Source organism: Coregonus clupeaformis, chromosome 8, assembly GCF_020615455.1.
Source record: "Coregonus clupeaformis isolate EN_2021a chromosome 8, ASM2061545v1, whole genome shotgun sequence".
NCBI classification, from domain to species: domain Eukaryota; kingdom Metazoa; phylum Chordata; class Actinopteri; order Salmoniformes; family Salmonidae; genus Coregonus; species Coregonus clupeaformis.
Window position 1 is genome coordinate 59123134 of NC_059199.1, and position 21414 is coordinate 59144547.

At 41.5% G+C, this 21414-nt stretch overlaps 1 protein-coding gene across 2 annotated transcripts; it reads right to left on the reverse strand.

The window, feature by feature from the left end:
* Positions 1–2169: 2169 nt before the first annotated feature.
* LOC121572245 (CCN family member 2) lies at positions 2170–13221 on the reverse strand. 2 transcript variants are annotated; one of them, XM_041884203.2, is made up of 5 exons: positions 12919–13221; positions 10577–10793; positions 9916–10167; positions 9047–9303; positions 2170–3830 (listed from the first exon to the last, which is right to left on the reverse strand). In XM_041884203.2, the coding sequence occupies exons 1-5, from the start codon at positions 12970–12972 to the stop codon at positions 3525–3527; spliced, it is 1086 nt and encodes a 361-aa protein (XP_041740137.2). In that variant the 5' UTR covers positions 12973–13221; the 3' UTR covers positions 2170–3524. The 2 variants fall into 2 exon arrangements, with proteins under 2 accessions (XP_041740137.2, XP_041740136.2); XM_041884202.2 differs by having other exon boundaries at positions 9047–9261; positions 12919–13218.
* Positions 13222–21414: the final 8193 nt, after the last annotated feature.

Consider the following 21414-nt stretch of genomic DNA (forward strand, 5'->3'; position numbering starts at 1 on the left):
GGTGGATTGGGCTTTCAGGTGAGAGGTCAGTGAAGATCTGTGGAGGTGGATTGGGCTTTCAGGTGAGAGGTCAGGGAGAGGTCAGGTCCTCTCACTGGAGAACATGGGCAGGGGAAACCAAACATGACAGACTTCCTAAATGTCATGCATGGTTTGTGTTGACTCTGTGTGTGATGGTCAGTCATCCAACAACCTGCCCTTCCTCTAGGCTCCTGGTGGCTTCACTTGGAATTTACTGTGAACAAAGATTTTTTAAATAAATTTAGGCTCAGTCTTTTAGCTTCTTTTTGTTTTTGTTTTGTTTTGTTCCAGTTTTCAAGCTCTGTCCTCTTTTGCTATGCTTTTTGCTCGTTGCCATGACATATTTGGGGACTAATTTTAGAATGCCCACACATCCGCCTACGGGGATGGATACGCTCTCGATCATAGTGCTAAAGAGCATCTCTTCATAACTCTACGCAGCAATTTCCACTGTATAATAATGACCCCCCCTACTAAAATAAATAATACACTCACAACTATCCCTGTTCTAATATTCACCCACGGATAACTGCTCATAGGGTACATCCTAAATGGCACACTATTCCCTATATAGTGCACTACTTTTGATCAGAGCCCTATTGGCCCTGGTCAAAAGTAGTGCACGATAAAGCGAATAGGGTGCCATTTGGGACACAAATCATAATGTGTAAATCATAGTGAATGCCACCTACCTACAATGGCATTTATACACAGCAGCCCCAGCTCCATTAATACAAACAGAAACAGTAGCTACATTGTCCTTCCTAAACAGCAGCACCAGCTATTACAAATACATTTGATTACAAGCAAAAACGGGCTCCAGTCCAGCTCATAATACTAACATATTACTATCATTTCAGAAAGGTGAACTGATCTCAAATTAAACGGGAGAATGCACATGAGTTGAAGAGAGTCATTGCTTTGTGCTCAGTTACCTAATTCCCCATACCTTCTATTGCTGCCAGGGTGGGTTCTGAGATCCAGGTGCATGTAGGGCACGCTCTGTCTGTGTGTGTGTGTGTGTGTGTGTGTGTGTGTGCTTGCATGCGTACACCCCTTGTGTGTGAGTGTGTGTTTTGGTGAAATGACACATGTAAGCAGAAAAGGTATGAAATATTTAAAGCAAACACCCAAAACAACATTCCTTCCCATGAGGACTAGTTCCTGGTTCCTACTCCTTGACACCCTGTGTTGTGCAAACGCTGCAGTCGACTGTGGACGCTGTCACACAGCCGTGTCCATAACACCATACGCATGTACGTACACATTACACACACACAAGCATGCAGACACTGATTATGCATGTGGGACCCCCCCCCCATTTGGGACGCAACCAGCGTAACCAGTAACCATTATGTTCCACTGGTTCAATAGACAGGACTTTTTTTCCTGACCATTTCCCAGATTTACATTTGAGTCATTTAGCAGACGCTCTTATCAAGAGAGACTTACAGGAGCAATTAGGGTTAAGTGCCTTGCTGAAGGGAACATCATCAGATTTTTCACCTAGTCGGCTTGGGGATTCAAACCAGCAACCTTTCGGTTACTGGCCCAACGCTCTTAACCAACCTTTCGGTTACTGGCCCAATGCTCTTAACCAACCTTTCGGTTACTGGCCCAACACTTTTAACCAACCTTTCGTTTACTGGCCCAACGCTCTTAACCAACCTTTCGGTTACTGGCCCAACGCTCTTAACCAACCTTTCGGTTACTGGCCCAACGCTTTTAACCAACCTTTGTGTTACTGGCCCAACGCTCTTAACCAACCTTTCGGTTACTGGCCCAACGCTCTTAACCAACCTTTCGGTTACTGGCCCAACGCTCTTAACCAACCTTTCGGTTACTGGCCCAACGCTTTTAACCGCTAGGCTAACTGCTGCCCCTTTGCTGTCCTAGCAGTAGAGGACTGCTACTGTATCATTCTAGAAGAACATTCCATGTTCCATCTCATTCCATTAGAATTATACAGCAGGCCTTTTTTTTTTTAGAACAGGGAAATGATGACAGACTGTACAGGCCACACCCTCCTCTCTCTAGAGTTGTGACCTTCTATTTTAAGAAATGCCTCGATTTCTCTGCAGTCTTTAACAGTAATATTTCAGAAACAATTAGTCTCACCATGTCAGTCAGACAAAGGATGAAAAGTAGTTTATGTATAAAAATATATAATTTATTTAATTAGAAATAGACAAAAGTGCAACAAATAGGAACTCACTTGTATCTTGGCCAGGTGGTTACAGTGAAAAACAAGTATGATACAAATACAACAACAACCGACAACATGGTGTAATTAATTAAAACAACAACATGGTGTTATTACTTAAAACAACAACATGGTGTTATTAATAAAAACAACAACAACTGGGTACATAAATTATAGTACTAAACTGTACACAGTCTTACAGTATTTAGGTGAATTCGTCAAATGCAGAATTTCAGTCTTTCCTTTGTTCTTTCTATACTTTTTTAAATAAACAGTAAACAATATTATTTACATTCTTCAGCCAAGCCACTTTTTTGTGTTTTTGGACTAGTGTTTTGTCTTTGGATTTTTTCAATTTTATTTCTCTTTTTGACCATGCTGTGAAGGTGAATTCAAGGGTCAGACACAGCAACTTTTAGGGACCCAAAGTCTTAACATTGGACTAAACTGAAAATATATCAGTGGTCAACAACTAATGAAGTGACTAAATAATTAGAGATATTAAGTAACATCCACGTCGAAGTTAAAAGACTCAATCAGAAACATTTCCAATAGTTTCCTGTCAGTTGTATATAATTATATATTCACTCAATATTATGCAGATCAGTCGAGGCACATACCAGTATTATAATATATCCCAAACTATTTTCTGTATTGTTAATATTTAACATATGAAAAAAAGCTTCTTTTTTTTATGTCGTATTCTAACATTTTATGTCAAAATGTTGACATTCGGTTGAGTAAGTGTCTCCGTTCAGTGCCTTTCGCTCCTCTGTACACTACCATGTTATGGTCCTATAGCACTTTAGCAGTGAATATAAATATATACCTTCCTAAGTGATGTGGTAAGTGTCTCTAACATTGAGTCTTCAGTGCGTCAGATCCACCCTACAGTATCTCTGTAGAGATACAGGCAGACCAGTCAAACAGCCAGGTGACTTTAGAGCTGCGCGTTAAAACAAACAAAACAAAACAAACAAAACAAAACAAACAAAACAAAACAAACAAAACAAAACCTAAAAGAGTCAATCTCATGCTTGAACTCACACATACCTTTTTTCAGTCTCACTACTAGGTAGACATGTCTATGGGTAGGAAGGTAGAGATGTGGGGTCTAGGAATTCAAAAAGCTGCCTATGGGTGTGTGTGAGGGTGTGGGGGAGTGATGTGAAGTAGTTTTATCAGTGTGTGTGTGTGTGTGTGTGTGTGTGTGTGTGGGCTGATGTGTTTATGTGCTTGTCGGTGTGTTTGTGTATGCATATGTATCCGTGCAGTGCGTCTGTAATGGCAGCCACGTCGGTTACATATCGTTGTCATAGTCCCCGATCATTCTGCGTGAGTGCGAAGCCAGGAAGATGTCATTGTCTCGTGGACAGTCGTGGTGGCAGGAGCACGTCTTGATGAACATCATCTTGCGCCTGAAGGTGTCTCCCTCGGGGCAGCGGAACTCCACCTTGGCGGTGATGGTGGTGTGGGGGCTGCAGCAGCGACCGTCCGTACACACGCCACAGAACTTGGGCTTGTACATCCTGCTACTGCTGCAGCCTGACAGCGCGAAGCGAATGCCGCGCTGGGACTTGGGGGTCCGTACACACTTCTTCCCTCTCTGTGGAACCAAGAAGAATGGTGGTTAGCTTAGGATGGGAACAACAACTCGCTACATTGTCTATCATGCTTAGGGCAGCTTGGGTTTAACCTTCAGTAAATAATAAGGAGCCAAAGACATTCTACGCTCCTGCATTGCATGGCTTCTTGTTTACATTCACTTAAAATGTGCTGAGAAATGCCATGTGATGTCATCTTACGTCATGCTTATGTACTACACTACAGTTGAAGTCGGAAGTTGACATACACCTTAGCCAAATACATTTAAAATTCAGTTTTTCACAATTCCTGACATTTAATCCTAGTAAAAATTCCCTGTCTTAGGTCAGTTAGGATCACCACTTTATTTTAAGAATGTGAAATGTCAGAATAATAGTAGAGATAATTATTTATTTCAGCTTTTATTTCTTTTATCACATTCCCAATGGGTCAGAAGTTTACATACACTCAATTAGTATTTGGTAGCATTGCCTTTAAATTGTTTAACTTGGGTCAATTGTTTCAGGTAGTATTCCACAAGCTTCCCACAATAAGTTGGGTGAATTTTGGCCCATTCCTCCTGACAGAGCTGGTGTAACTGAGTCAGGTTTGTAGGCCTCCTTGTTGCACACACTTTTTCAGTTCTGCCCACACATTTTCTATAGGATTGAGGTCAGGGCTTTGTGATGGCCACTCCAATTCCTTGACTTTGTGGTCCTTAAGCCATTTTGCCACAACTTTGGAAGTATGCTTGGGGTCATTGTCCATTTGGAAGACCCATTTGAAACCAAGCTTTAACTTCCTGACTGATGTCTTGAGATGTTGCTTCAATATATCCACATAATTTTCCTTCCTCATGATGCCATCTATTTTGTGAAGTGCACCAGTCCCTCCTGCAGCAAAGCACCCCCACAGCATGATGCTGCCACCCCGTGCTTCACGGTTGGGATGGTGTTCTTCGGCTTGCAAGCATTCACCTTTTTCCTCCAAACATAACGATGGTCATTATGGCCAAACAGTTCTATTTTTGTTTAATCAGACCAGAGGACATTTCTCAAAAAAGTACGATCTTTGTCCCCATGTGCAGTTGTAAACCGTAGTCTGGCTTTTTTATGGCGGTTTTGGAGCAGTGGCTTCTTCCTTGCTGAGTGGCCTTTCAAGTTATGTCGATATTGGACTCGTTTTACTGTGGACATAGATAATTTTGTACCTGTTTCCTCCAGCATCTTCACAAGGTCCTTTGCTGTTGTTCTGGGATTGATTTGCACTTTTCGCACCAAAGTACGTTCATCTCTAGGAGACAGAACGCGTCTCCTTCCTGAGCGGTATGACGGCTGCGTGGTCCCATGGTGTATATTCTTGCGTACTATTGTTTGAACAGATGAACGTGGTACCTTCAGGCGTGATGGAAATTGCTCCCAAGGATGAACCAGACTTGTGGAGGTCTACACATTTTTTTCTGAGGTCTTGGCTGATTTCTTTTGATTTTCCCATGATGTCAAGCAAATAGGCACTGAGTTTGAAGGTAGGCCTTGAAATACATCCACAGGTACACCTCCAATTGACTCAAATGATGTCAATTAGCATATCAGAAGCTTCTAAAGCCATGACATCATTTTCTGGAATTTTCCAAGCTGTTTAAAAGCACAGTCAACTGAGTGTATGTAAACTTCTGACCCACTGGAATTGTGATACAGTGAATTATAAGTGAAATAATCTGTCTGTAAACAATTGTTGGAAAAATTACTTGTGTCATGCATAAAGTAAATGTGCTAACCGACTTGCCAAAACTATAGTTTGTTAACAAGAAATTTGCTTGAAAAACCAGTTTTAATGACTTCAACCTAAGTGTATGTAAACTTCTGATTTCAACTGTATATAATACGTTCCTCTATATGTTGTTATACTATATAATACGTTCCTCTATATGTTGTTATACTATATAATACGTTCCTCTATATGTTGTTATATTATATAATACGTTCCTCTATATGTTGTTATACTATATAATACGTTCCTCTATATGTTGTTATACTATATAATACGTTCCTCTATATGTTGTTATACTATATAATACGTTCCTCTATATGTTGTTATACTATATAATACGTGCCTCTATATGTTGTTATACTATATAATACGTGCCTCTATATGTTGTTATATTATATAATACGTTCCTCTATATGTTGTTATACTATATAATACATTCCTCTATATGTTGTTATACTATATAATACGTTCCTCTATATGTTGTTATACTATATAATACGTTCCTCTATATGTTGTTATACTATATAATATGTGCCTCTATATGTTGTTATACTATATAATACGTTCCTCTATATGTTGTTATACTATATAATACGTTCCTCTATATGTTGTTATACTATATAATACGTTCCTCTATATGTTGTTATACTATGTAATACGTTCCTCTATATGTTGTTATACTATATAATATGTGCCTCTATATGTTGTTATACTATATAATACATTCCTCTATATGTTGTTATACTATATAATATGTGCCTCTATATGTTGTTATACTATATAATACGTTCCTCTATATGTTGTTATACTATATAATACATTCCTCTATATGTTGTTATACTATATAATACGTTCCTCTATATGTTGTTATACTATATAATACGTTCCTCTATATGTTGTTATATTATATAATACGTTCCTCTATATGTTGTTATACTATATAATACGTTCCTCTATATGTTGTTATACTATATAATACGTTCCTCTATATGTTGTTATACTATATAATACGTTCCTCTATATGTTGTTATACTATATAATACGTTCCTCTATATGTTGTTATACTATATAATACGTTCCTCTATATGTTGTTATACTATATAATACGTCCTCTATATGTTGTTATACTATATAATACGTTCCTCTATATGTTGTTATACTATATATTACATTCCTCTATATGTTGTTATACTATATAATACGTTCCTCTATATGTTGTTATACTATATAATATGTGCCTCTATATGTTGTTATACTATATAATACGTTCCTCTATATGTTGTTATACTATATAATACGTTCCTCTATATGTTGTTATACTATATAATACGTTCCTCTATATGTTGTTATACTATGTAATACGTTCCTCTATATGTTGTTATACTATATAATATGTGCCTCTATATGTTGTTATACTATATAATACATTCCTCTATATGTTGTTATACTATATAATATGTGCCTCTATATGTTGTTATACTATATAATACGTTCTCTATATGTTGTTATACTATATAATACATTCCTCTATATGTTGTTATACTATATAATACGTTCCTCTATATGTTGTTATACTATATAATACATTCCTCTATATGTTGTTATACTATATAATACGTTCCTCTATATGTTGTTATACTATATAATACGTTCCTCTATATGTTGTTATATTATATAATACGTTCCTCTATATGTTGTTATACTATATAATACGTTCCTCTATATGTTGTTATACTATATAATACGTTCCTCTATATGTTGTTATACTATATAATACGTTCCTCTATATGTTGTTATACTATATAATACGTGCTCTATATGTTGTTATACTATATAATACGTGCCTCTATATGTTGTTATATTATATAATACGTTCCTCTATATGTTGTTATACTATATAATACATTCCTCTATATGTTGTTATACTATATAATACGTTCCTCTATATGTTGTTATACTATATAATACGTTCCTCTATATGTTGTTATACTATATAATATGTGCCTCTATATGTTGTTATACTATATAATACGTTCCTCTATATGTTGTTATACTATATAATACGTTCCTCTATATGTTGTTATACTATATAATACGTTCCTCTATATGTTGTTATACTATGTAATACGTTCCTCTATATGTTGTTATACTATATAATATGTGCCTCTATATGTTGTTATACTATATAATACATTCCTCTATATGTTGTTATACTATATAATATGTGCCTCTATATGTTGTTATACTATATAATACGTTCCTCTATATGTTGTTATACTATATAATACATTCCTCTATATGTTGTTATACTATATAATACGTTCCTCTATATGTTGTTATACTATATAATACGTCCTCTATATGTTGTTATATTATATAATACGTTCCTCTATATGTTGTTATACTATATAATACGTTCCTCTATATGTTGTTATACTATATAATACGTTCCTCTATATGTTGTTATACTATATAATACGTTCCTCTATATGTTGTTATACTATATAATACGTTCCTCTATATGTTGTTATACTATATAATACGTTCCTCTATATGTTGTTATACTATATAATACGTTCCTCTATATGTTGTTATACTATATAATACGTTCCTCTATATGTTGTTATACTATATATTACATTCCTCTATATGTTGTTATACTATATAATACGTTCCTCTATATGTTGTTATACTATATAATATGTGCCTCTATATGTTGTTATACTATATAATACGTTGCTCTATATGTTGTTATACTATATAATACGTTCCTCTATATGTTGTTATACTATATAATACGTTCCTCTATATGTTGTTATACTATATAATACGTTCCTCTATATGTTGTTATACTATATAATACATTCCTCTATATGTTGTTATACTATATAATATGTGCCTCTATATGTTGTTATACTATATAATACGTTCCTCTATATGTTGTTATACTATATAATACATTCCTCTATATGTTGTTATACTATATAATACGTTCCTCTATATGTTGTTATACTATATAATACGTTCCTCTATATGTTGTTATACTATATAATACGTTCCTCTATATGTTGTTATACTATATAATACGCTCCTCTATATGTTGTTATACTATATAATACGTTCCCTCTATATGTTGTTATACTATATAATACGTTCCTCTATATGTTGTTATACTATATAATACGTTCCTCTATATGTTGTTATACTATATAATACGTTCCTCTATATGTTGTTATACTATATAATACGTTCCTCTATATGTTGTTATACTATATAATACGTTCCTCTATATGTTGTTATACTATATACGTTCCTCTATATGTTGTTATACTATACCTCAATGATACTATATATGCTCTCTATATGTTGTTATACTATATAATACGTTCCTCTATATGTTGTTATACTATATAATATGTGCCTCTATATGTTGTTATACTATATAATTGTCTTAGGCCCTGGACCCACCTTGATGTCCTTCTCTTGCTCCACGTGGCAGGGCCGGGTCATACAGACACGGGTCTGCCTCTCCAGCTGGCACCGCTCGTTGTCGTTGGTGACGCGGGACGACACGCCCATGCCGCAGGTGGCCGAGCACTCGTCCCATTTGGTGGTCTGGACTATGCAGTTCTCCCTGGGGCTCTCCGCCGGGACCGGCCCGTGGGCTGACACCTCTCTGTAGACTGACAGAAGGGAAGAAGAGACCAAGGGGTGAATTTCAGATCCTGAGAGAAGAGAAGGGGAGAGGAAAAAGGTGAACAGTGGTGAAAAAGAGGGGAGGAGAAGAGAGAGAGGTGGTTAGTTTGAACTGTGGTAAAGAGAGAGCAGAGACACAGAGAGAGAGAGAGAGAGAGAGAGAGAGAGAGAGAGAGAGAGAGAGAGAGAGAGAGAGAGAGAGAGAGAGAGAGAGAGAGAGACAGATACACAGAGAGAGAGAGACAGAGACACAGAGAGAGAGAGGAGAGAGAGAGAGAGAGAGAGAGAGAGAGAGAGAGAGAGAGAGAGAGAGAGAGAGAGAGAGAGACATACAGCAAGAGCGCGAGAGAGAGAGAGAGACATACAGCGAGAGAGAGAGAGAGAGAGAGAGAGAGAGAGAGAGAGAGAGAGAGAGAGAGAGAGAGAGAGAGAGAGAGAGAGAGAGAGAGAGAGAGAGAGAGAGAGAGAGAGAGAGAGAGAGAGAGAGAGAGAGAGAGAGAGAGAGAGAGAGAGAGAGAGAGAGAGAGAGAGAGAGAGAGAGAGAGAGAGAAAGTGAAAGAGAGTGACATAGAGAGAGAAAAGAAACCCAGACAGAGAGAAAGACAAATTAAGAGTTCTAATTTGTAGTAGGTTAGACTCACCAGCCATGGCTGACTGATAGGGGTTGTCCTGAGGGCTCTGATCACACACCCACTCCTCACAGCACTTCCCAGGGATCTGGATGCGGCGTGGGTACGGGCAGTCTGGGGAGGGCAGCCGCACGTCGCTGGCACAGGTTGGCACGCAGCCGATCTCTCCGTTCATACAGACACACTGGTGCTTGCAGCTGGGCTGGAAGCTCTCGCCACTGCGGTAGATGACCCCTCCCAGGTCACACGTCTGGCCTTCCTGGGCTGAAACACAGGAGGAGACGCCATTTTAGATTTCACGTCTCAAAGGCTTTTAACATCATAATGTTCATGTAAATACCTATTGGACATCGCTTAACCCAGAGATGGCCCTAGTTCGGACAATGAGAACCGAAGCTCTGACAAAGTCAACACAAATATGTAGCAATCTCTACAATAGGAGAGTCAAGAGGTGATCACAGTCTCGATAGATATCTCAAAACCTCCTAGCCTTTCTTTAATAGTATAACAGTAATCCTTCTCCCCCTAAAAAATAAATAAAAATAAAAGGTGGTTGTCCCACTGGCTATCCTAAGTTGAATGCACCAATTTGTAAATCGCTCTGGATAAGAGCGTCTGCTAAATGACTTAAATGTACAAATGTAAATGTAGTCGACAGGAGAATTTAACTCACCCATGCAGATGCCGTGCTCGGTGTCACTCAGCACTGCATAGTCACAGTACAGCTCCTTGTGGTGGTCACACGGCTCCAGGTGGGTACAGGGCTCGCCGGCCTGCCTGGCGCACACCTTACAGCATCCACAGCCGTCCAGAACCAGGCTGGTACCAAACGGGCATGGAGAGGGGTCCGACGGGCAGTCACAGGGATCAGAACAGTCCTGGGCCATTGTCTATAGACAGAAGAAAATAAAACAGTCAGAAATGCTAAAGAAAACATATGTGAATAATGTGTCTGATATCAGGATTTGATGTGTTCATCCACTCAACTTTAAGCACTGAGGTAGGTCTATACTGTCTGTGTGTGAAAGAACCAGAGAATGTTGTATGGGGCTTCTTCACGTTTTGTGTAACACCTCACTTGTAATGCATCTTACTGCCACAAGATGGGGACACGACTCTTTGAGGCCAAATAAATTCTGGCAAGTCTTTTCTATGGAGAGTGATGCACAGTGGTATTACAGCATGCACAAATAAAAACAATATATACAAGTTTAAGAAATCAATATAGGCTACTCAAATGCTGTCAAATCTTGATGTGCTGTTTATCTAAATAAATGTAGTGATAAAATATTAACATAACATTAATTAACATAAACCTGGATTAACTATTTTATAAGATGGGACAAAAACAATTTGGCACTAAATTGTAGGCCCTATGTCGCAATCTGTTAAGTTATTTGTACTGCTTCTCTGTACTCACATTATGTTCCTTTTAGTAGCAATGAATAAGACGAACCCAAGAACATAGCATATTTGAATCCAACAATTTCAGTAGCAATGACACCCGATTATAACAACCCTACTTTTGCATAACCTTGCATTGTTTACAGAGCTGCTGCTGTAGGCTACTTTACAGGCTACTTAACAGAGCTGCTGTAGGCTTCTTTATAGAGCTGCTGTAGGCTACTTTACAGAGCTGCTGTAGTCTACTTTACAGGCTACTTAACAGAGCTGCTGTAGGCTTCTTTATAGAGCTGCTGTAGGCTACTTTACAGAGCTGCTGTAGTCTACTTTACAGGCTACTTAACAGAGCTGCTGTAGGCTTCTTTATAGAACTGCTGTAGGCTACTTTATAGAACTGCTGTAGGCTACTTAACAGAGCTGCTGTAGGCTTCTTTATAGAACTGCTGTATTCTACTTTACAGAGCTGCTGTATTCTACTTTATAGAGCTGCTGTAGGCTACTTTATAGAACTGCTGTATTCTACTTTATAGAGCTGCTGTAGGCTACTTAACAGAGCTGCTGTAGGCTTCTTTATAGAACTGCTGTATTCTACTTTACAGAGCTGCTGTATTCTACTTTATAGAGCTGCTGTAGGCTACTTTATAGAGCTGCTGTATTCTACTTTATAGAGCTGCTGTAGGCTACTTTATAGAGCTGCTGTATTCTACTTTATAGAGCTGCTATAGGCTACTTTATAGAACTGCTGTAGGCTACTTTATAGAGCTGCTGTATTCTACTTTATAGAGCTGCTATAGGCTACTTTATAGAACTGCTGTAGGCTACTTTACAGAGCTGCTGTAGGCTACTTTATAGAACTGCTGTATTCTACTTTACAGAGCTGCTGTATTCTACTTTATAGAGCTGCTGTAGGCTACTTTATAGAACTGCTGTAGGCTACTTTATTGAACTGCTGTAGGCTACTTTATAGAGCTGCTGTAACCTACTTTATAGAGCTGCTGTAGGCTATTTACAGAGATTCTGTAGGCTACTTAACAGAGCTGATGTAGGCTACTTTACAGGCTACTTTACAGAGCTGCTGTATAATACTTTACATCTACTTTACATAACTGTTGTAGGCTACTTTACAGAGCTGCTGTAGGCTACTTTATAGAGCTGCTGTAACCTACTTTATAGAGCTGCTGTATGCTACTTTATAGAGCTGCTGTAGGCTACTTCATACAGCTGCTGTAACCTACTTTACAGAGCTGCTGTAGGCTACTTTACATCTACTTTACAGCACTGCTGTATAATACTTTACATCTACTTTACAGAGCTGCTGTAGGCTACTTTACAGAGCTGCTTGCTGTGAGACCACACCCCCATGGAATGTTTTAGCTGCTATAACTGCACAATGCGTTCCCAAAAGTTGTACTTTAAATCTACATTTACATAACTTAATAATAAATATGAAGACAAGACAAATCATGTAACAAAGCCGGGTGAATGAGAGAGAAAGAATGGGCTATTGCATCAAATGCAAAGTGATGACAAAGTTACATAAATTGGTAGATGAAAATCCAGCACTTTATTAACATCTGATATATAAGATGTCATATTATATATTAAACTTACCGAGCAGATGATGAGGAGAAGGAGGCCAATTCTGGTGATAATTTCCTCAGACATTGTTGCTAGTTTATTTCAACAGCGTGCACACGACAACACGTTTGTTTTCGTTCAGTGAGACAGACAGACAGGAGATTCCCTTTTCAAGCGCTCTTCAGTCATTTGGTTCTGTTGACTCGCTGCAGGGCTCGAGGGCTAGACTGGAGCATGGAGAGGAGAACCCCAACTTTAAATACTCCGTGAGGCGGGTGTAGCCCAGGAAACAAGAGTAATGCCACGCGACACGAAGGGGTGAAAATATTTAAATTCCAGATGGCTTTCTTTCCTAATTCCTGAGAGAAGAGCTATTTCTACAGACAGGCAGCCCGTTCAATCAACCTACTGTATCATATTTCACATTTTCAGACACAAGGCCAGCCAAGTGGGAGTTGTTTTATGTCCTAAAGCAGGAACTGACAAGGAAATGACATGGACTAAAGGAGAACATTGTTCATTTTGGCCATCATTCAGACCAACATAGCCTACATAAAGTGGTTACAGGTAAAGGGGAAAGATTGATAGTGGGATTTTGTAATAACCAGGGGTAATAACATGACAAAGAGTACATCTCAAATGGCACCCTATTTTATATATAGTATGTAGGAAATAGGGTGCCATTTGGGATGAACTCAACCTTTTGTTCACATGACACACTGAGACCAGCCAAATAGTTACTGTCACCAGGTGATTACAGGTGACATGCTGTACAGACACACAGCAACAGGTAATGGTCACTCATTTAAAAAAGAGGGCATGCTCACTGTCTGCCAATGTCAGATCTGGACCGTAAATCTTTGTCATTTGTCAATCTTGGTATTTTCCCACACTGTGCCTCTCCTCTTGTACCTTTCTTAGAGGTAGTCTACAGATAGCACCAGGGCCAGGGGTCTGTACCATTCTTAGAGGGAGTCTACAGATAGCACCAGGGCCAGGGGTCTGTACCATTCTTAGAGGGAGTCTACAGATAGCACCAGGGCCAGGGGTCTGTACCATTCTTAGAGGTAGTCTACAGATAGCACCAGGGCCAGGGGTCTGTACCATTCTTAGAGGGAGTCTACAGATAGCACCAGGGCCAGGGGTCTGTACCATTCTTAGAGGTAGTCTACAGATAGCTTTCCAGAACTTGCAAACTGCTTTTTATACTGTTCAACATACCTTGTGTCAATTGATGCTTATCCTCAATGCTGACAGAACCAGAGGTGTGAGAACCAGAGGTGAGAGAACCAGAGGTGAGAGAACCAGAAATGAGAGAAACAGAGGTGTGAGAACCAGAAATGTGGGAATCAGAAGTGTGGGAACATGAGGTGAGAGAACCAGAGGTGAGAGAACCAGAGGTGTGAGAACCAGAGGTGTGAGAATCAGAAGTGTGGGAACCAGAGGTGAGAGAACCAGAGGTGAGAGAACCAGAGGTGAGAGAACCAAATGTGTGATAACCAGAGGTGTGGGAATGTGAAAGGAGGCAAAGTGCCTCCTGCTCCTCAGAGCTGCCTGGCTAGAGGAAACCATGCCTTGGCAACGCGAGCCAGGACCAGGACCAGGCTCGGAGCTGAAACGGGTACATAAGTTCAAAACAGAACCGTAACTAAGGAGGGTCGTACATTTTCAAGACTGCGGAGCTGCAGAGTGCCTTGAGGTCTCTAGCCGAGAGACCTTCCTGCACAGAGCTCAGAGCACGGGAGGCTGATGGCTGCAATGTGTGAATTCAGAAAGACCAACCTCAGTCAAGAGACAGCCAGTAGAGAGAGTTAGGACATTGAATGCTGTTGATACCGCATGGGCAGGGCATGGACAGTTTCAGTAAAGACTACAGATAGGTCAGAGAGTTCTAATTCACTTGATACTGCATGGACACTGGTGAAGGGCCAGGGACAGAGCCCAGCAGCCAATGATTTTGCATAATAGCTCAACTGGTTGCTATTTATGCACCCTCTACCTTGCAACAGGCAAGGATAACATCCGAAGCCTGCAACCTATTTAAGAGTAATAAACACCATCAAAACTGGAACAGGGTAAACTAGGAATGATGCCAGACTGCCAGGCAGCCCAAGCTTCAGCATTAGCTGCTATGGTTGGAACTCTTGTACTCTACTATCTATCGTAGCCCATGTTTACGATTTGTATTCGCTACCATTCATTGACCACATCACAAACGTGTTGCAGTACAGTGCAAGTCTAGGAACAAAATGCTCCTTAACAACTTCTACCCCCAAGCCATAAGACTTCTGAACAGTTGATCAAATGGCCACCCGGACTATTTACATTGACCCCCCCGTTTTTACACTGCTGCTACTTGCTGTTTATTATCTATGCATAGTCACGTTACCCCTACCTACATGTAGAAATTACCCCGACTAACCTGTACCTCCGCATATTGACTTGGTACCGGTACCCCCTGTATATAGCCTCTGTATTGTTATTTTATTGTGTTATTTTTTTACTTTTGTTTATTTGGTAAATATTTTCTAAACTCTTTCTTGAACTGCATTGTTGGTTAAGGGCTTGTAATTAAGCATTTCACGGTAAGTTCTACACCTGTTGTATTTGGCACATGTGACAAATAAAGTTTGATTTGTAACTCACTCCACTTGTTGTTGTGGTACCACACATGGTCACTAGGAGACCAGTACCACGCTGCTCATATAGAAAGAGGGAGGGAGAGGGAGGGAGAAGTTCACATATTTGTGTGTAAGATGGAACTTGGTGGATTTAACCATGAATAAACATTCCTACTTGTATCCGATCTAAGGATTATTTATTTTTATTTTTTACACACAAGGTGAGATCCTGGGGACCAAACTGAGACAGCACAGGGTCTTTAAGTCAAGGAGTGGAGCATTGGAATAAACAGGCCAGGTATATAACCAACTTTAACCCGTTACAATGTGTTGTTCAATGTCTTTGTCTGCACATGACCATTGCACACATGTATATCCCAGTACATTTCCACTCTGTGGTACTCTGAAGTTCATTCTTAGCACTAAAGGAGCCATGACCATTGTCTGGACATACAGTGCCTTGCAAAAGTATTCATCCCCCTTGGCGTTTTTCCTATTTTGTTGCATTACAACCTGTAATTTAAATGGATTTTTATTTGGATTTCATGTAATGGACTTGCACAAAATAGTCCAAATTGGTGAAGTGAAATGAAAAAAATACCTTGTTTAAAAAAATTCTAAAAAATAAATAACGGAAAAGTGGTGTGTGCATATGTATTCACCCCCTTTGCTATGAAGCCCCTAAATAAGATCTGGTGCAACCAATTACCTTCAGAAGTCCCATAATTAGTTAAATAAAGTCCACCTGTGTGCAATCTAAGTGTCACATGATCTGTCACATGATCTCAGTATATATACACCTGTTCTGAAAGGCTCCAGAGTCTGCAACACCACTAAGCAAGGGGCACCACCATGCAAGCGGCACCATGAAGACCAAGGAGCTCTCCAAACAGGACAGGGACAAAGTTGTGGAGAAGTACAGATCAGGGTTGGGTTATAAAGAAATATCAGAAACTTTGAACATCCCACAGAGCACCATTAAATCCATTATTTAAAAATTGAAAGAATATGGCACCACAACAAACTTGGCAAGAGAGGGCCACCCACCAAAACTCACGGACCAGGCAAGGAGGGCATTAATCAGAGACAATAAAGAGACCGAAGATAACCCTGAAGGAGCTGCAAAGCTACACAGCGGAGATTGGAGTATCTGTCCATAGGACCACTTTAAGCCGTACTGTCACGCTCGTCTACGAGAGAGGACCAATGCGCAGCGTTGAAGGTGAACATAATATATATTTATTAACTGATCACACGATCAAAACAATAACCAACGATGCGTGACGTCTAAGGTTACAACACGAACAAACCTTAACGGAACAAGAAACCACAACACAAAGTGAAAAGACCGATAGTTAAATATGGCTCCCAATCAGAGACAACCAGCTGACACTCGTTGCCTCTGATTGGGAGTCACTCAGGCCCACATAGATATACAAACATAGACTTACATACCCTGGCTCAACATAACATAGTCCCCAGAGCCAGGGCGTGACAGTACCCCCCCCCCAAAGGCGCGGACTCCGGCCGCGCCAAACAACCACAACAGGGGAGGGACCGGGTGGGCACTCCGCCTCGGCGGCGGATCCGGCTCTGGACATGACCCAGGCACGGGTTGTGCTGGACTGACGACGCGCACCCCTGGCTTGGTGCGTGGAGGAGGAACGGGCCTTACCAGGCTGACGACGCACACCGTAGGCTTGGTGCGTGGAGCAGGGACAGGCCGGACTGGGCTGACGGAGCACACCACTGACTTGGTGCGGGGAGCAGGAACGGGCCGGACCGGGCTGACGGGCGCACCCCGACTTGGTGCGGGAGCTTGGATGGGCCGGACTGGGCTGGCGACGCGCACCACAGACTTGGTGCGGAGAGCAGGAACGGGCCGGACAGGGCTGACGAAACGCACCACAGACTCGGTGCGGGGAGCAGGAATAGACCGGACCGTACTGGGGACACACACCACTGGCCCTACACCGGGATCTGGAACGGGCCGGACCGGACTGGCAACACACGCCAGTACCTCTCGCCGTGCCTCTACATCCTCCATCCCCTCTTCGACCAGTGGCCCCCGTAACCTGGCGGCCTCCTCTGGCAACCCACTGGGCCGCTCTATCGCGGCCTCCTGCTGGTCCGACGTCGTGAGCCCCCCCTAAAAAAATTTCTGGGAGTCTCTCTTCCTCGTGGGCCAGGCCTCGATAATTCTCGCCCACCTCTCGCTCCTCTGCTTCCAATCTCCGTCATTCAGCTCCTCATTCGGCTTGACCCAGTCGAAGCTCTGCCTCCACTGTTGCCAAGTCCACCTACTCTGCTCCTCACTAGGCTGCTTGGTCCAGTTCTGGTGGTTTCTTCTGTCACGCTCGTCTACGAGAGAGGACCAATGCGCAGCGTTGAAGGTGAACATAATATATATTTATTAACTGATCACACGATCAAAACAATAACCAACGATGCATGACGTCTAAGGTTACAACACGAACAAACCTTAACGGAACAAGAAACCACAACACAAAGTGAAAAGACCGATAGTTAAATATGGCTCCCAATCAGAGACAACCAGCTGACACTCGTTGCCTCTGATTGGGAGTCACTCAGGCCCACATAGATATATAAACATAGACTTACACACCCTGGCTCAACATAACATAGTCCCCAGAGCCAGGGCGTGACACGTACACTCCACAGAGCTGGGCTTTATGGAAGAGTGGCCAGAAAAAAGCCATTGCTTAAAGAAAAAAATAAGCAAACACGTTTGGTGTTCGCCAAAAGGCATGTGGGAGACTCCCCAAACATATGGAAGAAGGTACTCTGGTCAGATGAGACTAAAATTGAGCTTTTTGGCCATCAAGGACAACGCTATGTCTGGCGCAAACCCAACACCTCTCATCACCCCGAGAACACCATCCCCACAGTGAAGCATGGTGGTGGCAGCATCATGCTGTGGGGATGTTTTTCATCAGCAGGGACTGAGAAACTGGTCAGAATTGAAGGAATGATGGATGGCGCTAAATACAGGGAAATTCTTGAGGGAAACCTGTTTCAGTCTTCCAGAAATTTGAGACTGGGACGGAGGTTCACCTTCCAGCAGGACAATGACCCTAAACATACTGCTAAAGCAACACTCAAGTAGTTTAAGGGGAAACATTTAAATGTCTTGGAATGGCCTAGTCAAAGCCCAGACCTCAATCCAATTGAGAATCTGTGGTATGACTTAAAGATTGCTGTACACCAGCGGAACCCATCCAACTTGAAGGAGCTGGAGCAGGGGGGAATAGTTGTGCACGCTCAAGTTCTGTTTTTTGTCTTATTTCTTGTTTGTTTCACAAAAAAATGTATTTTGCATCTTCAAAGTGGTAGGCATGTTGTGTAAATCAAATGATACAAACCCCCCAAAAATCTATTTTAATTCCAGGTTGTAAGACAACAAAATAGGAAAAATGCCAAGGGGGGTGAATACTTTCGCAAGCCACTGTATGACCATTGCCCACATTGCCCAATAATCAACTTTAGAGTACAACAGAGTGGAAATATACCTGAATGTTATATTAGGAAGCCTAATGTGTGTAGATTTGATTGAGGTGACATCTCCCCTGACCTCAAGCCTCTGTAAGGTCATCCAAACTGGCTCCAAAACAAACCCTTTGACTTTAACAGAGTTAATTGGTTCCTGTGTTAATAATGAACGGTGCAGATGACTAAAGGTCTGAGTCCAAAATGGCACCCTATTCCCTATAAAGTGCACTACTTTTGACCAGAGCCCTATGGTGTCTGCTCAAAAGTAGTGCACTATATAGGGAATAGGGTGTAATTTTGGACGGATCCTGTTTGACTAGCGTTGCTCTCCAACAGTCAAAGCCTTGAAGGCATCGACCACGGCCTATCACCCAGGTCCCTGCTGGAACCATGTCAACTCCACAAATGGCACCCTATTTAGTGCACTACTTTTGAATGAGTTGCCATTTGGGATGCATCCCAGGTCTACCGTTCAGCCACTGCTCTCAGTCTCCACCGCCTTTGTGACGCATCCTAAGTCTTTCATCACAAAGTTAACACTTTTCAAAGCCCTTTGGAAACCGTTTGCTGGCGAAATCCTTCAAAGAACCCCGACCTATTGACACATCGACACTGTGGCGGTCCCAGTCAGAGAAAAACATTCTTCCCTCATTACTTACAGCGATGTGAGACATCAACATCCTCCGAGATTAATCTGTGTGTGAGGTTGGGTTGGGTTGACTCCCTCCTCCTCGTCTCATATCTCAGGCAGGCAGCAAAGTGTGAGGGCCAACAGGGCTTATCATCAGGGGGCTTCCTGGACCTCCTGTGGAGGAGAAGAGATGGAGAGCAGAGTTCAGGGCTGAGTCCCAAATGACACCCTATTCCCTTTAAAGAGCACTACTTTTGACCAGGATCCAATAGGTAATAATGGAATAAGGGTAGTGCACTTTGTAGGGCATAGGGTGCCATTTGGGAGGCACAACCAGGTCACGACTCACCAGGTCACGACCCCACACAGTCAACCTCACTCTCACACTCTTTTATCTCAGCTGACTCGCATTTCCTCCATGCCTGATGACCTCACCTGTTAGTGAAGCTGACCAGAGTTCGTAGAGGAGGATTAGCCAGCGAGGGAGGGTGGAGCGCTCTTCAGCCAGAGCCCAGCCGTGTGATCGGAGCCTGTCGGACAAACTGATTACGTCGAGGTAACTTTCCTGCTGAGACGAACAGAAAGTCGAGGTGGGCCACATCTCGTTTTGGGGGGGGTTTCCTTCATGACGTTCACGCCTGTCGTCTGGGAACGAGATGATGCCCGTGATATTCCTTCTGATAAGAAGGTGAAGTTTGGCTCACGATGCTTACCGTATCGCGTGGAACCCTATGTATATACTGTCGACAATGTCTGCCTCCCAAATGGCACACTGTTCTCTGGTTAAAAGTCGTACACTATAAAAGGAATACGGTGCCGTTTGGGACGCTGAATATGATAGGTGCATTTTATACCCTCAACTTTGAGACGGAGGCCCACACAATCAGAACTAGTGCAAGGCAAAACAACATTCTTCCCACCTTTGCGAGAAAGCGCGTTCCATTTCTTTCATGTTTCATAGAGAGAACAGTGTTTTATTAATTCCGTAAATTTAAAATGTATAGTACATCCTCGCAGAAAAGTCTTACCCCATAAATCTCTGTATCACAATGTGATTAAAGAAAGACTTTGCAGTTCTTATTGTCTTACCTGGAAGGCCCTACAACACTAAATTAGCTGAATAATAAAGTGAAAAGCAGTTTTAAACTACTAAACTCTCTGGAACAACCACCTCTGGATTAGTTTGATTGAGCTGAGACTTTGCAGCTCTCAGTCTTACATGAAACGGTTATAGCAACCTAATGAGAAGTAAGTGACAGGATAACTGAACAATAACTGAATAATAACTGAATAGTAACTGAAAGGCAGTGGGAGTTGGAACAACCAGGCAGACAACAACAACAATGTCATTCTACCTGAGGCCCCTTGTCTTCACCCCTGACCCCCCAGCACGGTCCCACCCAGCCTCTGACTGCCACCCAGCCAGCCAGTCAGCCAGCCTCTTCTACCTAGGTGATAAAAACATCTCCCTCACCATGGATCAAGCCTCTAGTCGCCTCCCTCCCTCCCTCCCTCCCTCCCCCCTCCCTCCCTCTCTCCCTCCCTCCCTCCCTCCCTCCCTCCCTCCCTCCCTCCTCTCCTCAGACACAGACAAACCCCTTTGAACTGGCACACCAAATGTATGTCAATATTATTCTAATTGAGTCTGAACTGGACAAGACTGCAAACACAGGACTCAAAAAATAAAATAAAATACAGTAATACAGGAGAGAGAAAAAACTGTCCAGGCAGAGGGATTTAGTTACTGCTGAGGTGATATAATAGTGT